This window comes from Elephas maximus, chromosome 16 (assembly GCF_024166365.1).
Source record: "Elephas maximus indicus isolate mEleMax1 chromosome 16, mEleMax1 primary haplotype, whole genome shotgun sequence".
NCBI lineage: Eukaryota > Metazoa > Chordata > Mammalia > Proboscidea > Elephantidae > Elephas > Elephas maximus.
Genome location: NC_064834.1, coordinates 19492632 through 19504792, shown reverse-complemented (window position 1 = coordinate 19504792; position 12161 = coordinate 19492632). Strand labels below are relative to the sequence as shown.

General features: G+C 36.2%; 1 protein-coding gene across 5 annotated transcripts in view; it reads right to left on the bottom strand.

Annotated features, from left to right (window-relative positions):
* RUFY2 (RUN and FYVE domain containing 2) overlaps window positions 1-12161 on the bottom strand; it is a 67329-nt gene that overhangs the window by 30170 nt on the left and 24998 nt on the right. For 4 of the 5 annotated variants that reach the window (XM_049855174.1, XM_049855175.1, XM_049855172.1 and 1 more), the window contains 5 exons: window positions 11485-11652; window positions 10712-10809; window positions 8187-8306; window positions 4104-4233; window positions 3691-3785 (listed from right to left, as the gene is read on the bottom strand). In XM_049855174.1, coding sequence (XP_049711131.1) covers window positions 3691-3785; window positions 4104-4233; window positions 8187-8306; window positions 10712-10809; window positions 11485-11652 — 611 coding nt within the window. Of the gene's footprint in view, window positions 1-3690; window positions 3786-4103; window positions 4234-8186; window positions 8350-10711; window positions 10810-11484; window positions 11653-12161 lie in introns of those variants that run through there. The other variant, XM_049855176.1, reaches the window with a different exon arrangement.

Below are 12161 nucleotides of genomic sequence, written 5' to 3'. Positions count from 1 at the left end.
TTGGTTCTGATGTAACTCAAATGCCTCTTTTTGTTTTATTTTGTTTTTATTATTATTGTTTTTTTATTATCAGTATCTTTATAAATTCAATCTTTGAGCACGTGCAGCTGAACATCTGAGAACGGTAACATCAGCCAATTATAGATTGCAACACTGTATGTAATATGTACTACTAACAATAGGATGTACAAAAAAAAAGCAGGTAGTCATAAGTGCAGTTTGCGGTAACTTGAATACGTCGTTAAGTCGGTGACTACCTGTAATTATTATCTATTGTTCAATTTGTTCATTAAAACATATGAATTATTTTTCTTATGATACTATTTAGAAATGAAATTACTGGATGAAAAGGTATATAAAACACTAACATCTGTGCTACCAACGGGAAACACTGGAAGCCTGCTTTGTCCTACAGACGTTCTTTGCTCCAAGTCATAAAAACAAAGGGCCAGTCTTTTATCTGGCTCATACTAACCCTTATGGTGGAAATAATCAACATAAAACTATACACTGTAAAAATATTATTGACAGAATAATCAAATTTTCTTTGCTGAATTTACATCTATAAAATGTGCCCCAGGAAAACTGACTCTGGAGGAAAGAATAGTCACAAGAGGAATGGTTTAACTGTGCAATACAGAAAAATTGAATATGGAATTAAAGCCAAGAAAGCCATATGGAGCAGTGTTAGTCTACAATACATTGAGTTGCCACACATCAGAATCAACTCAATGACAATGGGTTTAATGGTATTCACTTCAGAAAATACTTCCCTTATGAAAATTGACTGGTGTTCATATGTTTCTGGTTAAAATATTTTTATTCATAAATACGGACTAAATTATGAGACATACTGCTAAACTATCCTAAAGAAAGGGAGTATCAGTTACGGCGCCAAAAAGCACAGTGGACAAGAGCACCTTCTCCCTATCCTGAGCAGGGAAGAAACAGATGTTCGGATCATTCGTCTTAACTAGCTTTTATTTAGAAACATATATTTCTAAGTGTGTGGAAATATTCTGACCTGGGAATAAAAACAGCATGGAGAAGGGTCAGAATAAAACATGAGAATGTAACGAATGTGACACAGTCAATTCGGGCACCACAGGAAACACCCATTAACTACACAAACCTCTGATAATCCTGAAGCCCCTATTCCGGGGGGGGGGGGGGGGGAAACAAAAGCAAAAAAGCTATAGATTATAGAAAAAGGACAGCATTTACAGAATACTAGATTTGGAAGAATCCTGTTAGTTTCACCTTTTCTAAACTAAAAATCTTCTTGTTACAATCTAAGCCTCAGTGAAAAAGGATAAGGAAAAAGCTGGTTATCATCCTTCAAAGGAAACTCTCCACATAATTTAAATTGTCAGTCATTTTAACACAAATACATAAATTAGTCTAGATTCTCTTCCTTGAATATTCCATCCTGACATTTCATATATTCCATATTTTCTTCACATATGAACAATTCTTTACAGATTTACTTTCATTTCTTTAATTCTTAAATTAGATATTCTATCCACTACAATCATAATTTAGTTAGAAGACTATCCCCACTGCTGTCAAGTCAATTCCAACTCATAACAACCTCATAGGGTTTCCAAGGAGCCGCTGGTGGTTTCCAACTGCTGACCTTTCAATTAGCAGTCAATCACTTTAACCGCTGTGCCTCCAGGGCTCCTCAGTTAAGACGGCTAGCTAATGTTGAAAGCCTTCCAAAATCAATCAGAAATTTTCTCTTTATAAGAATCCTTCAATAAGAGTAATTATTTCACTATTAAAAGTAATTTTCTAATTAAAATTGATCATTAATATTTAACCTTGCAGGTTAAGAATGTAAGCATTGAAAAGTAACTTTCAGACCCTACCTGCTCATTTTACAGACAAGAAAAATGATATTCTGGTTGAGATGGGGAAAGGCACTGTGTTAGGTACCGTCACAAACTTATTCTCAATCAATAAGAAAAGGGCCCTCTGGGGACTTTATAACTCTCCATTTCACAAATCAGGAAATGGGCTTACAGAGATTACATCACTGAGCCCAGTGACACAGCAGGTATAGGAATGCTGATTCAGGTCTGCCTGATTCTCCCATTTTCTTTCCACAATAATATCACTGTGTGAACACTACTTTTTAAATCTAATATTGAATAACTTGAAAATATACAGCCTCACTGGTAAGCTGAAGAGCCAGCCTCTCTAGAAGATTAACATTCTCGTCACAAAATTAAAAGAAGACTCACAGAAACTATTCCACACATTTCACTGTTATTCTACACAGCTCTCCCTTCCCCCATCCAATCAGTCCACGTAAAGTCTAAAGGCAATTCTGTTCATTTAGAAGCCAAGGTTAAAAAACACTGATCCAACCTCAGTCCCTCACCATCAACACGTTTTTAAAGAGATATTCATCATCCAGAGTATTTATTTATAGTTTTTATAATTTACACTTTATCCCACACTTTATAGTTTTTACTTAACTTTCAACCAGTTAATGTATAGCCACAGGAATAGGAGGAAGAAGAGAAGTGTTTCAGCAGATAAACTGGTAAGGTCTGGGAAAACTTGGAAAGGGGTCACTGATCCTTTCTCCAGCCCTGATTAAACTCTTGTCATTGCAGAAGAGATATGAAGTTGAGAAAGTATAAAATACAGTGTGACCCAAAAGTGGCCCTACTGGAACCCATGTTTTACGGATGATGATCTCGGAAGCAAAAAAGGTAAAAGCCAATATATCTGCACCCATCTTTAGTGCATGAGTCTCCATTCTAGTTGAATTTTTTAAAAAGACAGAACACATATATTTATATATAATCACATATATATATACATATGATAGGATGCTTACACATAAATTTGTTCAGGGATTAGGTACCTTTGGAGACTGATACTTGAGAGGGAGGGAGTACTTGTTAATTTTATACCTTTTTGTGCTATTTGTATTTTTTAACCATATAACATATCAAAAGGGTTTATACAGGTGATGCGATTATGGCCATTGTAGCTTTCTTATTTTTATTTGAATTAAAAAAAAAAGTGATGCTACTTTTTTAAAAAACATGGCAGTGGTACATTCAATACTAAAAGTAAACCTTCTTTAGCTTACCCCAAATACTCAGCACAAAGAGCTGCTAACTCAAAATGCCATCCACAGAAACAAGGAGGAAAATGTAAGAAAAGTGGAACACTATTTCTCCTTCTTGTCTTTATACGGTCCTAACGACATTATATCACAACAGAACTGCATTGCATGAAGTTAAGCCCTGACTCCAGGAAGGCATAAAACTACCTCCACTTCTCAAGTTGGCTCTTTACCTAAACAGTCTGAAAGAGATCTCCCCAGATCTTTTGAAAATTCAAAATTCTGTTGTTCTGAGAGAAACGTATTAAATCAATTTTCAAATTCTCTCACATTGAAGATACCAAACAAGAGCCTTAGCTTTCACCGACTAGAAAACGTTTAGGGCTATGGCCTACTAAATCAAACAAAACTTTTGTTAAAATCCCTCCAATGCAATGTGTACATACCAGGTCTTACTTTTTTAATTTGGGTTTTTGTTTTGTTTCTCTTGAATAGTTCATATCTTTCTTTCCTGTATTTAAATTTTACTACTTATTGGGTGTGGTACCCATGTACCTTTTATAAAAGTCAATGACTACTCAGTTGAAGGAAAAAAGAAAAATTACTCGCTAAGCTTGTTGCCAAGTTCTTGAAGCGCTTGCTCTTGATCATGACATACTTTCTTCAACTGCTGATTTTCATCCTGGAGGTTAAGGGATTTCTTCAAAACAATAAAAGACAGAAAGCGTAATTTAAAAAAAAGACAGAAATAATATATAACACACTGTATATATACCATTGATTAGAAACAAGTATCCCTTTTAGCTTTTTATATGAAAAAGAACATTTATCCAAAGCTCTTTCATGGCTGCTCACATGTATTAACTATTTTTCATTTACTTGACTAATCTCCTTACTGATAATTTCTAAGATAACTAGTATATCCTGTTTTCTTGGTAGAAGTCTAAATTAAAATCTAATTATCTTTTTAAACAACTTAACATTAAGACATAAGTTTTAAAGTTTTACCACTATTTACTTTTTTCAGAATAATGATTTGTTGGGTCTCATTTCTGAGATGACATAAGGCATCCTTCTCCTTTTGAAGATCTTCCTGCAAAGTCTGCCTCCACTCCTTTTCAATCTTCACATCAGTTTCCAGTTGAACCCTTGAATGCAAGTAACACAAGAAAGCTCAGTGCTATGTCTCACGTGACAGCTGTATGTATCCTTCAACAAGACCATCTTCCTGGTCAACTAAGTCTGCCTTTTTAATTCATCTCTTCAGGCATTTTCTTTCATAAACATTTTTTGGTAAACAAGTTCGGCAGCACACAGGGTTTTCTGATCACAAAGTATCAATTTATTTGCCAACCTCGAAAAATTCTGTTAGATAATCGTTTGTCATTTTACAATGTATGCAATTTTGTATACATACATGTTATATAAAAATAGAAAATGCCTGGAAGGGCACACACCAAACTAATAAAACTGACTAAATCTTGGAAATGGAAATGAGTGGAGGAATGTGGGGTTTTAACTGTTTACATTTCTGTGCCATCTGAAATTTTTCACTACAAACTAATGAAAGTATCATTTTGGTATAAAAATTGCAGCAACCACTGAATTACTGATTAAAACAGTAATTCAGTGGTTGGTGCATCAGAAACAGAAAAAAATAGTCCTGACACAAAGTGCTATTTTGCTGTTTACTTTTGGAAGCTACCCAATTAAAGGGCAGATCTAAGACCAAGCAAAGAATGAGCAGGTCCACACTGCCGAGGATGGCCTGGAGATGCCAGCTGAAAGCAAACTAGCCGGCAAAACAAATGTAGTCAAAATTCCATTGCTTGGGTCTTCCTTTGATCAGGGATCAATTAGCTGTACCACTGCAGAATAACATCAGATTTACCTTACCTACGCTTTTGTCAAACTCTACCAGGGTTTCAAGACTGTATTTTACTAACTGGCAAAGTATCCAAGTCTTGCTCTTCCCGTTTTTCACCTGCAGGGCAGCAGGACCTACACAGCAAAGCCCTTGGCGCCATTCATAACCGCGATGACTTAAATGCACCTTGTGATCTTTCTGGCCAGAGGAAGCCCTGAAAGTGCTGACTATCCTTTTGTGAATGTGCTTATGATTAACAGAAAATCGTTTGTGCTGTTTTTGTTTTCTGGGGGAGGCGTTTCAGTTTCACAATGTGCAAGTGATGCAAGTTTTCAACCAAGGTAATATTCCCTAGTCTGATGCCTTACTCAGTATACCAGCTTCTAAAATAGTATTTTGTGGTAAATTTAAAAGGATCTTAGAGTTCTAGTTCCAGACAACATGGAATAGATGCATTCCTCCCTATCCCTTCTACTAAGCACAGTTAAAAACTCTGGACATTATACATAAAACAAAACAAAACTCTGAAAGGTGTAGAGAAGAAGGCGGACAAGCTAGGAGCCCCAGGACTCGAGAAACAGCATGGCGTGAGTTCATGGGTTTTCTTTTTGCTTCCTATATGGCTCGGACTGGGTGCTGGAGATGCCCACAGCCCAGACACCAACAGGCACAGACAAAAGCCCTAAGAAAAGCCTACTCCTTCTCACCAAAGTACCAGGAAAGGGGCAGCCTAGCAAGACAGAAACTTGTTTTGACAACAAACACCCTACTCCAGCAAAACACCTGGGAAAAAAACCCACAGGCCTCTGGCCCCTATCAGCAAAAGCCAAGTGAATGCTTAGACTTCCACCCTCGCCTGGCAGTAACAAGGTGTCGGTTCCACCCCTCCCACAGTTTCAGTGGAGGCCATTTGGGAAGCCTGGGCTTTTCTCCCCATGAGGCAGTAACAAGACCTTCCTTCCCCTCCCCGGCTAAGGCCAAGTGGGGAGCCTAGATTTCCACTCCTACCCAGTGGTAATGAAGCATTTCTCCCTCTCCTCTCCAGAGTGGTGTCAGCAGAGACCACGGAGGAAGCCTTGACCTCCACTCCCATCCAGTGGTAAAAAAAAAAAAAAAAAAAGGCACCACGCCTCCTCTTCACAATGACAGTAGAAGCCAAGTGCAAAGTCTAGATTTCAATCCCTGAACAGCAGTTATGAGATGCCCTTCTCCAGGGTGGTCCCCCCAGGGTGGTCCTGAACTTACATACTCACTTGGTATGAAGAGTCAATGTCCACATTCCCCTGTCAGTGTAGTTTCAGTGGAGGGCTGCTAAAACAGATTTAAGTAACATCCAAGGTCTTATAACATAATACCCAAGATGCAAGAGAAAAACACTTGCTGTATTAGGACCCAGGAAAATCTCAACTTGGATGGGCTAAATAGAAGAATGAAGCTGACAGTGGAAAGAATCAATGAACTTGAAAATAGAACAATAGAAATTACCTAATCTGAACAACAGAAAGAAAATAGACTGAAAAAACAACAACACAGATTATCAGGGACCTGTGGGACTATAACAAAGGGTCTAACACTCATGCTTATCAGAGTCCTAGAAGAGAGAGAAGATAAAAGGTAGAGCTGAAAAAATACAGATTCAAGAAGCTAACCAAACCCCAAACAGGATAAATCTAAAGAAATTTGTACTCAGAAACATCATAATCAAGCTTTGGAAAACTAAAGCCAAAGAAAGAATATTGAAAGTAGCTAAAGAGAAATGACACAATACCATAGAGAGCAGTGATTTGAATGACAGCTTATTTTTCATCAGAAACCATGGAGGCCAAAAGGAAGTGGCGCATCCTTTTTCAAGTGCTGAAAAAGAACTGTCAACCCAGAATTCTATACCCAGTGAAAATATACTTCATAAACAAAGGTGAAATCAAGACCTTCTTAGGTGAAACAAAACTAAGAGAACATGTTGCCAAAAGACCTACCTTAAAAGAACAGCTAAACAAAACTCTTCAAACATAAAGAAAATGATTAAAGAAGGAAATTTGGAACATCAGGAATGAAGAAAGAACAACGAAAAGACTTTTCTAAATTATGTATGATGGTTCGAATAAAAATTATAACACGGTCTGATGTGGTTCTCACTATATGTAGAGAAATATTTAAGGAAATTATGTTATAAAGGGACCTAAATGGAGGTACACTTTCTGCACTTCACTTAAAGTGGTAAAATGTTGATTCCAGAAGACTGTGAAAAGTTTCATATGAATAATGTAACACTTAGAGGAACCACTTAAAAAACTGTATAAAGAGATACACTCAAAAACACTGTAAACTCACCACCGTTGAGTGGATTCCGACTCATAGTGACCCTATAGGACGGAGGAGAACTGCCCCTTTGGGTTTCAAAGGAGCGGCTGGTGGATTCAAACTGCCGACCTTTTGGTTAGCAGCTGAGCTCTTCACCACTGCACCACCAGGGCTCCCCAAAACACTATAGATAAATCAAAATGGAATTCTAAACAATGTTCAAGTAACCCAAGGAAGGTGTGAAAAATGAAACAGGGACAAAAACACAGAGGGAAAACAAAAAACAATGAAATGGTGCACTTAAACTCTGACATATTAATCATTACTCTAAATGTAAGTGGTCTAAATATATCATTAAAGGACACAGATTGGCAGAATGGATAAAAAACAATGAAAATGTTCTTAGAAAGAGCATGTTCTTTAATAATGAAAGTTCCCTGGAGTTACAAAGGCCTATTATACTCAGTACCTAGAGACATAACAGCCCTTGCTAAACAAAAACAGAAAGAATAAAATTCTCAGAAGAAGACAGCGAAACAGAGTGGTTGAAGAGTTGGACTAGCAGTGGGAAATCTGGGTTAAAATCCTAGCTTTAACACTTCCTAGGTGTAGGACAGTCTCTGAACGTACTCTCTCTCTAAAATGGGGACATATGATACCTATCCTGTTTTGTCTGTTTACAGGGTTGCTGTGAGGCACCAAAATAAGCAATGTGAGTGACAGTGCTCTGTAAACAATAAAGGGAGTTAAAATGTAAGTTTTATTATAATGATGCTTTCTGATTTGTTTGTTAAGGAAAACCCCACAATCCAATTGGCATCACTAGATAAACAGAAATATTGGTGTTCTACCATTATGTATAAAAAAAGGGAGGGGATAGTGAGGTGAAGTTATATTAATATAAGTATTTGTTTCCAAGAGCGAAATACTCACAGCTGTTTCTCCTTTTGGGAGATTTGTTTCTGCAGACTGTCGGATTTACTCAGACATTCTTGTAGATATTTCTCGTCCTCATCTTCAGCTTCCATTTGTGTCTTCTCTGCTTGCTGCAATCTGGTGTAATTCAAATCAACTTTGGGTAAAACTGAGGCTAGAACTAGGGTGTAAAAGGGTGAAGAAGACAAATAAAAAAAAAATGGGGAAATAGAAACATTTCTAAATGAAAACAAAGTTTGGGAGAAAACTCACAAACTCAAACGTGAAAGAGCCACACAATGTCTAGAAATTGTTTTGTGATTTTCAATATACATATAATATGCCCAGAATATGATCTTCAAATTTGTTTTATTTCTTGCTTATAATTAACAATGCAAAGCAATACAGCTTTTACCACTTAGGTAGAGCATAATCAATCAAATTTCAAAGTATAATAGGTGCATGACTGCATTACAAAACCATGAAAGGCATAATACTTATGTCTATACTAAGTGAAGAAGCCACACTGTTTTACATTATGCTTGGATATATATGCCAGGAATCAAGTGTGCTACAAGGCCAAGAACAGAGACCTGCAATTACTCCAAATAACTGCTGAGCTCTTTCTACAGGTTCTTAATGCATTTACTAAATTACTCCAAGCTGTATATATAGATATATTTTTTTTAAAGATTCAAAAGATCTTAGTGCTAGTTGGCATCATTCCTAGATCATTTTTTCCCCTCACCAATGACTTTTAAAAATTAGCTTAAAACGTGGTTATTTTTTTGTTTTTATTTGTAAGTCATTGCTTCTCCCTGTGCTTAGCCCCACTCCCTGTCTCCTTTGGCCATCTAAGATTTCTTAAATTTAACTTCAATATTTTTATAAGAAAATATTTCTCAAGTATTCAAGGGGCATATTAACTCCTCTGTAGGGAATCATAACAGAAATCTCTGTTCGATTAACCAAAGAAACTGCCTCTTCCTTTCTTCCTTAACACCATACCAACGAGGTATCCCTCACACATTCAGACGTATAAATGCCACTTCCAAGGAAAGGAGAGTAACATTCCAGTTAGCTCTAAATATAAAATTAACTTAAAATATTAAGAGGGGAGGCCCAAGCTTTTCTCTAAAGTTCCAGAAACTAAAATAAAAGTCAGAGTGAGGTAGGCCTTGAAGTTGTGCTATCATAGAAGAGAGCTAAGGGGAACTGGAAAATTGAGGATGCTAAAGCACAGGAAGACAGTCAATCCAGGTTATAAACTATTTTAAAACGTATTTCAAAAATCAGAAAGGGAGCCATTAGGCAAAAAGTGAGTCAATGGGAAAAAATCATCTGTGCCAACACATTGTGAAACCAAAGATTAACTTATTTTTAAACAATTTTTACATTTTTCATCAAAAAGTAACTAAAAGATAAAACTGCGTTTGAAAATCTTGACCTCCAAAGGGTCAACAGTCAAATCAGTTCCTGTGCACGAGGTTTGAGGAATGTAGTTTTGGGAATCCAAGTGCACCCACTCTGCTTTATGGCAGTGTTTTACCACAGCAGCTGACCAAGAAGCATCCAGGGTTCCTAATACCCTCTTAGAATACTTAATAGCATAAATTCTTTTCTATTTAATATATTATAAAACTGTTGAATCTCTTTTAGTCTATTTAAATATAAGTGGTTTTCAGAAAGATATATCTTTGACCAGCTTGTACTGGTCTTGAGTGTCACTGCTGGCACATTTCACCAATGACATTGCAATTGTCCTAGTTTGAGTTAACAAATCATTGTCACTTCATAATGGAATGGACAGAAATCAAAGACAGAAAAAGGTAATAAAGATGTCCATAATGTAAAAATGGGGATAAAGAAAACAAAAAAGAAAAAAGAAGAAAGAGGATGTCAATAAAAGAATATTCATGTCAATAAAGCATTAATAATTATGTTTTTCATAAGTAGATTCAAAGAAAGCAATGAAAAGACATATGTTGACACCAACATGACAAGGCAATGGAAGTACATTTTCCAACAATTAAAGTGAAAAATGCCAATATAAACAATTCAATTTGAACAAAGTTATTTCTTGGGCTAGGTTGAGGGTCCTATCAAAGAAAAACTAAACTTGCCAACTCAGAACGCCTGGTTTCAGATAAAGAGATGGTGAAGGACAAGAGACATGACAATCAATATGCACGGAAATCCGTCAGGGATGATCCCACCATTGATCATGTTGGCTTTTCATTTTTTTCCAGGTTTTTGTTTGTGTATTCGTTTTATGGACTAGATTAAACCCCATGAGATTGCCAGTATTAGGCCTTTTTTCTGAATCTACAAAATGGCAACTTCAAATCAATCAGCCTAATATAAAACAACTTGATTCCATGCAACGATCAAAACAAAAAAGGGCAAAACCTTACTGGGCTTCAACAAAAAAAGTACCCTACCCTAATTTTCCAAAGTATGGTTTCTGTGGCAGGTGTCAGAGCTAAATAAAGAAAAACGGGGGAGGAAATGACAAAAAGAAACTAAGATTGGAAATGCTGTACCTTTGTTCCAGCTGCCTCATGGCTGCAGTAATGTTACTGGTTTTTTCTTCTAGTCGGGCAATTATTTCATTTTTTTCTTTCAAGCCATCTTCAGAACCCTATTTATAAAAACATAAAGGCTATAGCAGTTTTGATCTTAAAACCTGAATATTTATAAACTTCTTATACCATTTTGCTATGGATTGTTTCTTTGAAATAAGCAGAGTTAATCTGTAGATTAAATTACTTTAGGATATAAAGCAATAGTCCTACTGGTCACCATTTTTAATGTAGTAAAGGAGAAAAAAAAACTTAGCCTTCAATGCTTTTGGAAGACAACAGAATAAACTCTTGTAAAGTATGCCATTTTTCAAATTAATTCAATTGTAAAGAGCTTTTGGCAACAAGTCTTCTTAACAGCATTTTTACTTTATTAGAAAATTCACAGTAATTACTATCTTAGCATTTCAATAAAAATTAAATTTTTCTCAGGACTATACTATATAAGGAAGTTCACAAAAATGTCTTGCACGTTTAGATTCAGTTTTTCTAAAAGATCTAATCCTCATACTGTTAACCTTTCAGGATTAAGAAACAAATTTAGATAGGTGAATTTTTTGTTGTTTGGTAACTTTTGCATTATTACATTTAGCTTCCATTTAGAGAAAAAGACACTGACTTTTATAACCAACCTGGCACAGTTAAAATGAGCTTATCTCTTAAAAACCAAACTCTTCCTATAAATTTTCAATTTATATAACAAGAAACTCCAAGAATTTAAGAATGTTCCTTACCTGCAACTTTTGATACATCTCTATGTTAATTGCTTTAACTTCCTCCAGTTGTTGTCGAAGGCCTATCAGAGTATCTTGTTTCTCGTGGATGTCTTTCTCCAACAACTTCATGGCAAGTTCAATTTCTTTTTTCATACTAACTTGTACTGTTAGCTCATTCTCCACATCCTGCAATTTGAAAATGCCCTCAGTTCATATGCCACTTAGGGATATCAAAATCAGAATACACAGTTAATGAGATCAAGAAAGATTTTTCCATTCAGTATGTTAATCACTCCTTTTAAATTATTAGGTCCACTAAAGTGACCTAATAATTATATCTCATTTTTTTAATGCTGGTCACAACCTATTCATTTAATGACCACAGATTGTAACCCATAGCTTAAAAACACTGATATAGTGGGAATGTAAAGAATTCGAGGGGATAAAGGGATGGGTCACAAGGAGCCCTGGTAGCACAGTGGTTAAAGCACTCTGCTACTAACCAAAAGGTCAGCGGTTTGAACTCACCAGCCACTCTGTAGGAGAAAGATGTGTCAGTTTACTTCCGTGGAGATTTACAGCCTTGGAAACCCTATGGGGCAGTGCTACTCTAACCTATAAGGTTGTTATGAGTCAGAATCAGCTCGACAGCAGTGAGTGCGGCTTTGGGTTTAAGGGGGTGGATTTGTTATCTC